The 9,146-nt window shown below is 32.8% G+C and overlaps 4 protein-coding genes and 1 non-coding gene across 7 annotated transcripts; 4 read left to right on the top strand and 1 right to left on the bottom strand.

The window, feature by feature from the left end:
* Positions 1 to 78: 78 nt before the first annotated feature.
* On the top strand, positions 79 to 1,578 carry LOC124498376 (pyrroline-5-carboxylate reductase 3). Its single transcript, XM_047062118.2, has one exon. The coding sequence runs from the start codon at positions 141 to 143 to the stop codon at positions 1,449 to 1,451; it is 1,311 nt and encodes a 436-aa protein (XP_046918074.2). The 5' UTR covers positions 79 to 140; the 3' UTR covers positions 1,452 to 1,578.
* A 61-nt stretch (positions 1,579 to 1,639) lies between these two features.
* Positions 1,640 to 2,838, top strand: LOC124498583 (protein twisted gastrulation). The gene is made up of 2 exons (XM_047062358.2): positions 1,640 to 2,061; positions 2,128 to 2,838. Exons 1-2 carry the CDS (start codon positions 1,815 to 1,817, stop codon positions 2,541 to 2,543), a joined length of 663 nt encoding a protein of 220 aa, XP_046918314.1. The 5' UTR covers positions 1,640 to 1,814; the 3' UTR covers positions 2,544 to 2,838.
* On the top strand, positions 2,624 to 3,732 carry LOC124498582 (uncharacterized). Its single transcript, XM_047062357.2, has 2 exons — positions 2,624 to 3,212; positions 3,274 to 3,732. The coding sequence occupies exons 1-2, from the start codon at positions 2,767 to 2,769 to the stop codon at positions 3,638 to 3,640; spliced, it is 813 nt and encodes a 270-aa protein (XP_046918313.1). The 5' UTR covers positions 2,624 to 2,766; the 3' UTR covers positions 3,641 to 3,732.
* Cluap1 (clusterin associated protein 1) lies at positions 3,683 to 5,596 on the bottom strand. The gene is made up of 4 exons (XM_047062353.2): positions 5,526 to 5,596; positions 5,029 to 5,468; positions 4,863 to 4,955; positions 3,683 to 4,800 (listed from the first exon to the last, which is right to left on the bottom strand). Exons 1-4 carry the CDS (start codon positions 5,554 to 5,556, stop codon positions 3,769 to 3,771), a joined length of 1,596 nt encoding a protein of 531 aa, XP_046918309.1. The 5' UTR covers positions 5,557 to 5,596; the 3' UTR covers positions 3,683 to 3,768.
* A 139-nt stretch (positions 5,597 to 5,735) lies between these two features.
* Positions 5,736 to 8,881, top strand: LOC124498585 (histone-binding protein RBBP7). Of its 3 annotated transcripts, none has more exons than XR_012832152.1 (3): positions 5,736 to 7,815; positions 8,002 to 8,460; positions 8,698 to 8,881. It is a non-coding gene; the product is annotated as a histone-binding protein RBBP7 (transcript). The 3 variants fall into 3 exon arrangements; XR_012832151.1 differs by having other exon boundaries at positions 7,869 to 8,460; XR_012832150.1 differs by lacking the exon at positions 8,002 to 8,460.
* The last annotated feature ends 265 nt before the right edge of the window (positions 8,882 to 9,146 follow it).

Raw genomic sequence — 9,146 nt, 5'->3', positions numbered from 1 at the left:
GTATTTGTTTTGTTCTGATTTTTGTGGTGAAATTTTTTCTTTTTTGATTGTCAACCCACAAACACACACGAAAGCAGAAACATTCCTGTCATTGAATTCGAATTTTTTTGATTTGTTTGGTTTTTATAAGTGAAAAAATTATGTCGGAAAAAAGTGAATCAGAAAAAGAAAAATCCCTCCAAGATACTGATGATACAAAAGGTGGATCAGCCGCTGTCGTTGCTGATACAACTTCTGAATCGAAAGTTGATGAAACAAATGCTGCAAGTGCTACTACGGCTGCTACATCATCACAATCACCTACAGGTCAACCGGAAGAATCGCCTTCTTCAGTGGAACAACCACAAAGTGATGTTGAATCTGAAAAAGCTGATCAAGTTGAAACTCAACAGTCAGAAAAATCTATTGATGGCAATGAAAGTCAAAGAGATGATGGTGAAGAATCGGATCAAAGATCACAAACAGAAGAAACTTCATCGAAAACATCAACTGAACAAAAAACCACTGCAAGTCGTGGTCCAGTTATGCGTCGTCGTCGTAAAGGAGAAAAGGTTACAGAGAAAAATGTACGAATTGGATTTATTGGTGCCGGTAAAATGACTGAAGTTATTGTCAAAGGTTTACTTGAAGTGGCACCCGCTGATGGTAGCGAACGTATTAATCCGAAGCAAATTTTTGTGGCATCAAAAAGTGGTAAAAATCATGACAATTACAAACGGCTAGGATGTTATGTTACGAAAAGATCGTATGATATATTTGGACGCATGGATTGTGATATTGTATTTCTTGCTGTACATGGTTATGTAATACGACAATGTTACAAAAGTGGTGGCATTCGCCCGTTAGCATTGACAACGAATTTCATACCGAATCAACGACATCCGTTGTACATATTGTCGTTGGTTGGTGGCATTCCATTGAACGATATTAAACGAACATTGTTGAATCCGGATCATCCGGAAAAATATCGTGTTGAAATGCATCGAATAATGTTGAATCATGGCGTAGCATATGGCCTGGGCATTGGTGCCATCGATGTTGAACCTGATTCAAAACATTGTGCCGGAATTATTCGTAATATTCTTTGTCGAATCAGTCGCTTGGAAACGATCGGAGAAAATCATATGGATATTGCCTGTGCAGCTGGTGGTTATGGATCAACATTTTGTTATTATTTTATGGCTGCCGTCGCTGATGGTGCATTCAAAAAAGGATTGCCCAAACATTTGGCTACAAAAATTGCTGCACGAACATTACAATCGGCTGCTGCATCGATAATTGAATCGGGAAAAAATCCCAATGATCTTCGTGATGCTTGTACATCGCCAAGTGGACCGGCTATTTATGGTCTTCATGTTTTGGACAAAGCTGATTGTGCATCCGGATTCGCAGCTGCCGTTGAAGCAGCTTATCAACGAATCAAAGAACTAGCTGAAAATCCACCAGCATAAATATTTTTCTCTTTTTTGCCCTTTGTTTTGTGTTGTGTTGTTGGCTTGAAAGAAATTGAAATTGAGAATTACAAAAAAAAACACACTGAGTTGCATTTATTAAAAAAAATTCAAAAAATTGCTTTAATACAGCATGGTTAAACCTTTGACAAGGCCATAACTTGCGCGCGCAACAGGTGGTCGTCCAATTTCAATTGTCATTTGTGTCCTGTCAAAATTTATGGACCATAATGGTGTCGTGTGTGACATTTAGTTTACGTGTTAATAGTTTATATATTACCAAGCTCAAAGTTTTTGTGTTTACACTCAGCAAAGTGTATTTATCATTTACCTGTTGACCTATGACCACCATATCGATTCACAATGAATCTTAAATTCTTGACCGTTTCATTGTTTTTTTGGTTTCAAAAATTATCACAAGCTGACGATTCTTACAGAAATAGTGATTTAGATAATGCCAAATGTGATTCAGTAGTTTGTGCATCGATAGTATCGAAATGTATACTGAGATCTGATTGTAAATGCGATAATATTCATTCGAATCGAACTTGTTCAGAAAATTGTTCAAAATGTTTAGATTATTTTTATCAGGATTGTTGTCTTTGTTTCGGTATGTTATTTCTGTTTGATCAATAATTTCAATGATATTTACCTTTGTTTTAATACTCGTTTCAAGATCTTTGTGAATCAAAAACGAATGAATCGGAAAATATTCAACAACGTTCAAACGTTGGCCATATACAAGATCCACAACCGGATTTTTTTAATTTACTAACCGAATCTCCTGATCCATTGGAACGTTGGAAAACAATTTCCTATTCGTTGATTTTGCCTATTGAAGAAAAAGATCTTTCAAAAGAGGATGAGAATTCATCGGAACTCGAAATGAAATGTATAGTTGCTTATATGGCTCAATGTCTTTCGATGAATAAATGCCGTTCATCATGTGCTTCAATGGGATCCACGACCTTCCGTTGGTTTCATGATGGATGCTGTGAATGTGTTGGACAATATTGTAATGAATTTGGCCTGGATAAATCCAATTGTACTGCATGTCCATTCATTATAACTGGAGATCACGAAGATTTATAGGGATCTGAAGCAACTTTTAAAATTTCAAATAAATTCCCATAACAATCTCTATGAATGGATTCGTGGCTATATATCAATGTCATATGATTTGTTTGTTTAAAAATTCGATTCGTTCATTTTTATAAATTCTTGCATATATATGCCATGAATAGCTAGAATTTTTTCCCTTTATTTTTCGTTAAGATCCAAAAATTTATTTTTAAATTTCATTTTCTTATACATTATGTCCATTATATACAATGTGATCATACGATCAACACCGATAACAGCTAATAAAGCATCTTCAATTCATTTGTCAAGATTATTTGTCGATACTTTTCCTTCATATACTAAACGCTTATCTACGACAGCAACAAAATTCACGACCATTCAAGAATGTTGCTCGCGCCATAATGTTGGTAAAAATGTGATAAATAATTGTGGACGAAATCGTCAATTTTTATTGCCATTTCGAAACCAAAGAAATTTTCTCGGTACACAAAGATTTAAAAATAAGGTAGAAATAAACAATACATCATCACAACCGAAAAATGAATGGGCCGAATTGAAGAAATTACCGTTGGTTAAACGATTACATGTAATGTTTAAAAAATATTGGTACATTGCCATTCCGTTTCATTGTGTCAATTGTGCCGTTTGGTTTGCATCGTTTTTTCTGCTTGCTCAATTGTAAATGACTGAATAATATTTTATTGTTCAATGATTTTAACTCTTGTTGTTTTTTTTTCAGTGGAATGAATGGTGCTGCTGTAATCAATTGGGTGAAACCATATATTGAAGATTCATCATTTTGTCCACAATTTATGAAAAATTTATTCGAAAAAGATGCCGATAAATTGGGTAGCGTTGCCATTGCTTTATTGTTGTATAAATTGGCTACACCTGGAAGATATGCAACGACAGTTTTTGGAACCGTATATTTACTTCGATATATGCTTCAAAAAGGTGTTCTAGTCAAAACAGCAAATGAACAATTGATTAGTGTACGACAGTCTTATATCAGCCATGCTGTCAATCGTAATATATTGAAACAAAAAGAACGTTTTATGAAACAAATGAAAAATCAAACTAGTAAAATGCGATCAAAACATAGATGATTGTATCGATATTCCAAAATAGAATTAACAAAAGGCAATTGATTAATTGATTTTATTTCAATGATTATTATTATTAAATTAATCGTATCGAATTCATGAAAGCTGCATTATTTATGCAAATTTTCAATCTAAAAATCATCATCTCCTTTATCAAGATTAGATGCAGAAATTTTTATCTCAGAATTGGTGGCAATTTTTGTCGTTTCATTCGATTTAGTAAAATCAACTTCAGTTGAATTTATCGAATCTTCATCATCATCTTCGCTATCGATTGCATCCAAATCAATTTCCGAATCAGACATTTTCGCATTCGTTTCTGAACGTTCTGAATCATCATCATCGTCGTCGTCATCGTCATCATCATTTTCTAACAATGATCCATATGAAAAAATTCGAGCTGTTTTGGCGCTTCGATTATTCGATGTATCCAATGTATTATCATTCGATATACTGACAGGTGAACGTTGGCTTTTGACAACAGTGTTTGCCATTAATAATCTATCTTTTTTATCATTCGTCCGACTCAATTTGTTGGCTTTTTGACGTCCATTCCGTCGAGATTTATGATTATCATTTTTAGGTATTTCATTGATATCTCTGTCACTGAAATCACTTCCGTCCGATACACGTCCCATAGCATCTTCATCCACGTCGACAATTGCAGCCAATTCATCGGCAGAACGTTCATCCGTGCCAATATTTTGTTGGTTCCATGAATTTATACGCATATCTTTATTGGTTTTTAAAAAATCATCGATTTTAATCTGTTCAAGCATTTGTTTAATTTCCTTGTTTCTTTCTTCAATTTTTAGCCGTTCAAGTTCTTCGAATTCTTCAAGTTTCTGTTCCAGGAAATACAAACATCTACTACTTGTGACATAATCATCATATAATCCAACGATTTCTTGTTCAATTTTTTCCAATTCATCCTGATATCCTGGCCTTTGTGCATGTAATGTTTGTAACCGTTTCTTATTACGATTCAATTCGCTTTGTTTCTTTTCAATTTTTCCATTGATATCATCATTATCTCGATCGACATTTTGTTTTCTTTGTTGCATATCGACAATATCTTGTTGCAATTGTCGAATACTTTGCCGTATTTGGGATTCAATTTGATCGATAACCAATTGTTTGCCAAGCGTTTTCTGTAGTTGATCCTAGAGAATTTTAAGAAAAAGAGTCATTACCCTGTTTGATGGATTTAAAAAGTTTACTTTACTTTATTCTGATCATGTTCAGCGATTGTATCGTAAAGTTTGGTTGCCACTTGATATATTTCCGATGTTATCTGGCTGGTTTTGAAGCTGTTATACTTTTTTTTGGTTGAAAAAGAGAACAAATCTTTCAGATCTAATAATATCTAATAATTTAAAAGATTTATTTACTTGTGAAAGTTTTGTCCGATCAAATTCTTCACCATTACGAACGATCAATGATTGTTTCGATTCATCAGAATCATTCTCATCCTCTTCATTGATTACATCTTTTCGGCCTTGTTTTCGATAATCTTGATCAAGTGTAATCCATGCTTCTTGAATCAATTTGGCCAATTTTATCATCTCCTGAACGGAATTCACATCGGCCATATACAATTTTTTGACATTGATATCCAAATTTGCTTTGTTTACCATCAAATGTGATGCTGTCATTACGAATTTTAACCGTCCTTCCTCCGTTTCGACGTTCGTTTCGATTTCAGTTTTCGGATCAAAACGTTTCAGAAGATAAACGAGAACATCTGCCATTAATGGAAAATTTGGATTTCGAAAATTTTCAATTGACATTTGTCGAGGATAACCGAGAGATCTCATTACTGAAATAAAATCTAAAAGTGAAATTGTTATTGTCTAAAATTTTAATTTTAAAAAAATTTAAAAATTACTTCGCATCAAATGATAGTTTGAAGATGCCATCTTTGAATCAATAATTTTCCTTTTAATGGGTACATAATCATATAACCGAATTTATTTTGAGCAAAAATTCGGAAATTCTACCAAGTTTGGTTTCCATGGAAACTTTAAATTTTTCCTAATGAGGTTCTCTATAAAGTCACTAGATGGCGATAGTCATTGTTTGCGGACAGCATTGTGATTTGCGCGCCACTTTGACGACGAGTCATTTGTTTTATTGTTTGTTTTTGTGATTCGACAATTGAATTTGATTTTTATTTTATAAAAAAAAATGGAAATCGATAATAAATCTGATTCCAGTGATGATTCAGATTATGATCCAGATAAATCCGTCGGATCAGATGAACAATGTGATGAAGATGATGATGAAGAAAGCTCGATGAACGAGAGCGATGATTATGATGACGACGACTATGATGATAATTGTGATGGCGATGATGAATCCGATGACAACCAAGACGAAGATTGTGATAATTCTGAATTGAAATCATCATATATGCCCGATGTAATTGATCAAATTGTTGATGGTCGTGTTAAAATCGAAGTAAAAGATGAGAATAATCCCGAAAGTAATGAACAAGATGACGATGTGCTGCCAATGATTGATGAATTTGATCTCGAACGTTATCGTATTTGGAAAAAGAATTGCCAATTTTTATATGATTTAATCATTACAAATCGTTTGGAATGGCCGTCGATTACCGTTCAATGGTGTCATTCGAAACAAACGAAAACCAATCCATACAATAATCGCGAATACTCAACAGATAAATTATTGTTCGGTACTCATGTGGATGAAAATAATCAAAATCATTTGATTGTCGCTACACAACACACACCGATTATTGATCGTAATCAAATTGCTGCTTGTGAAGGTGGTGTTTCACATACTAAATATGCTAAACTTGAAAATTATGTCCGTATCATTCATGATGGTGATATCAATCGAGCTCGTTATAATCCGCAAAATTCATTCATTATTGCTACATCATCTTCTTCGGCCAAAAATTATATTTTCGATTATTCTAAACATCCATCTGAACCTGCTAGTAAAGAATTTAAACCAGAATTAATTTTAGATCATCATCAACAAGAAGGTTATGGTCTGTGTTGGAACACCAGGAAAAGTAATATTCTGGCCACTGGATCACAAGATGAAAAAATCTGTATCTGGGATATTAATTCGAATCCATCGAAATCGAAAACCTTGACACCGGTTCACTCATTTAAAGCACATGGAAGTGTTAATGATGTTAAATGGCATTATTACCACGAATCATATCTAGGATCGGTCGGCAATGATAAAATGTTGAAATTTTGGGATTCTCGTATGAATGGCGAAATCAAAGCAGCTTTTTGTAGCCGTGTCCATAATGAAGGTGTGAATTCTTTGTCATTCAATCAATTTTGTGAATATGTCATACTAACCGGATCAGATGATCATACTGTTGGTTTATTCGATATTCGAAATCTGAAACACCGTTTACATTCATTTGATGCACATCGTGATGAAGTACTTGATGTTAATTGGTCACCATATGGTGAAACAGTATTTGCATCAAGTAGCCGTGATAAACGGTTGATAATATGGGATATGACCAAAATCAATGCACCACAATCGATTCAAGCTGCCCAGGAAGGTCCGCCTGAAATGATATTTATTCATGGTGGACATACGGATATTATACAGGATTTTAGTTGGCATCCACATAATCAATTGATAGCATCGGTATCGGCAAACAATGAATTACATGTATTCAAACCATCCATTGATATCAAATTATCAATATGATGACCTTGAAATATTTGATCATTTTTTATGATGAACTAATCTTTCTAAAATTATCGTTTCATTTTTTTTTTCTTTAATAAAAATCAAAAATTGATTTGATTGAATTCATCAATTTTTTCAAATTTAAAAATGATAATCAACTTTATTGCCTGCCAGATGGCATGTGATTGCTGTTGATCAATCACATATTTATCACTCGGAATTGAAATAAAACACTTCAAAAACTGGTTATATTGGTATTCGGTAAGGACATAAATAACAAGCATTTGAACCATCCTTTTTTGATTTTGATCATAAGATTCATCATCGTGCGCATGTATATTTTCTATATTTACTCGAATGTTTGTTTGTTTTGTATTTATTATTGTGTGCATGGATTTTTTTGCTTTTTCAATTTATAAAACATTGATGATGATATGATATAATGGATTGAATTCCAGATTGAAATTTTCCACCAATTTTTTTGTATGGTATGTACCCATGTATTAATGAATAGAAATCTTTATTTTTTTTTGTTTTGTAGAAATTTTGATTACAAATCAAAATTCGTTTCGATCTCGCGTGTGAACGTAGAGAGATTTATCATTACAAATTTCAAGTCCTTTAGAACTTGAATCTACATCACAAGTGATTAATTAATTTTATTTTAATGACAGCCTTGATGATTACCATAATTATTATTGACATTTGCCAATCAATTATTCTTGGCACCATTCTTTTTAAGTTTGTCAATTCCGAAAAACAACGTCATTCTCATTTTGAAATCACATTGAATACACGTTGTTTATTGTCTATCGAGTGTTTTGGCCTAAATTTTTCCATCATCATCATTATCGTTTTGTTCCTTACTTAAAAAATGATAAAAATAAACTAATCTCTGTCATCAACGAAAAGAAATCGACTTGTTCTCAATAAACAACATCAACAACAATTTTCTTGTTTATTGTCGTATATCGGATATACTTAAAAACGAAGAGTTCATCGTAACTTCAAGACAAAAAAGAAATCAAATTCATATCAACAACAAGATATTCAATAATAACTGAAAAACATAATTGATAAGTGATAGTTGAATTTTTTCCTTTTCATCGATGATAACATATAATCAATTCAATGTAATCAATCAATTAATTTTGGTCCAATTTTTTTTCCTGCAAAACAAAAATCAATCATTTAAAATGAATCATAGTTGTGTGTGAGATTATGTGATTGATTTTGATTTTTATTTTTATTATTACGAGTCACATGACTTTTTCGATGCTAATTGTATTCTTAATTTTTCCTTTTAATGATTAGATAATTTTTTTATTGATTGATCGAATTTATTGATTTATTTTTGATTTTATTTACAGATTTCTGGTTTTCTTGGAAAAAATTGTTTAAAAACTGCCACGAATATCGAATTATTGTCAATTTCGTCTTGTTTACAACCAGCTTGAACTGAAAAAATTTTTCACGCCATCATTGTTTGCCGTTACTCGATCGATTTTACACATAATGAATCCAGTTTTACGACAAAACATTTTTTCATCGATTCCACGAATCATTCAACAAATGGCCACGCGAACAATTAGCTCACAACCCAGAGTTGATCGTAGACCGCCACCACCACCAATGGATCCCATACAAACAGATTCAAATTCGACAGACAAATATATCGAAGATCGTGTCAACAATTTATTCAATATAATCTTGGCCGATATTAGTTCATGGCAACAATACAATCAAATGCAGAATAAACCAAATGCCATACTATATCAAGATCCATATGATTCTAAAGATCAAATCTTACAAGATCTAG

Source organism: Dermatophagoides farinae, chromosome 3, assembly GCF_024713945.1.
Source record: "Dermatophagoides farinae isolate YC_2012a chromosome 3, ASM2471394v1, whole genome shotgun sequence".
In the NCBI taxonomy this organism is placed as follows: domain Eukaryota; kingdom Metazoa; phylum Arthropoda; class Arachnida; order Sarcoptiformes; family Pyroglyphidae; genus Dermatophagoides; species Dermatophagoides farinae.
Note: the sequence above shows the minus strand (reverse complement) of the source record. Positions and strands in the feature narration are given on the sequence as shown.

Coding starts and splice junctions, on each gene's coding strand:
- LOC124498376 (XM_047062118.2), top strand. CDS start 141: ATGTCGGAAAAAAGTGAATCAGAAAAAGAAAAATCCCTCCAAGATACT.
- LOC124498583 (XM_047062358.2), top strand. CDS start 1,815: ATGAATCTTAAATTCTTGACCGTTTCATTGTTTTTTTGGTTTCAAAAA. Junction 2,062..2,127: donor GGATTGTTGTCTTTGTTTCG/GTATGTTATTTC, acceptor ACTCGTTTCAAG/ATCTTTGTGAATCAAAAACG.
- LOC124498582 (XM_047062357.2), top strand. CDS start 2,767: ATGTCCATTATATACAATGTGATCATACGATCAACACCGATAACAGCT. Junction 3,213..3,273: donor TTTTTTCTGCTTGCTCAATT/GTAAATGACTGA, acceptor TTTTTTTTTCAG/TGGAATGAATGGTGCTGCTG.
- Cluap1 (XM_047062353.2), bottom strand. CDS start 5,556: ATGGCATCTTCAAACTATCATTTGATGCGAA. Junction 5,469..5,525: donor AAACTATCATTTGATGCGAA/GTAATTTTTAAA, acceptor TTTCACTTTTAG/ATTTTATTTCAGTAATGAGA. Junction 4,956..5,028: donor ATCGGACAAAACTTTCACAA/GTAAATAAATCT, acceptor ACCAAAAAAAAG/TATAACAGCTTCAAAACCAG.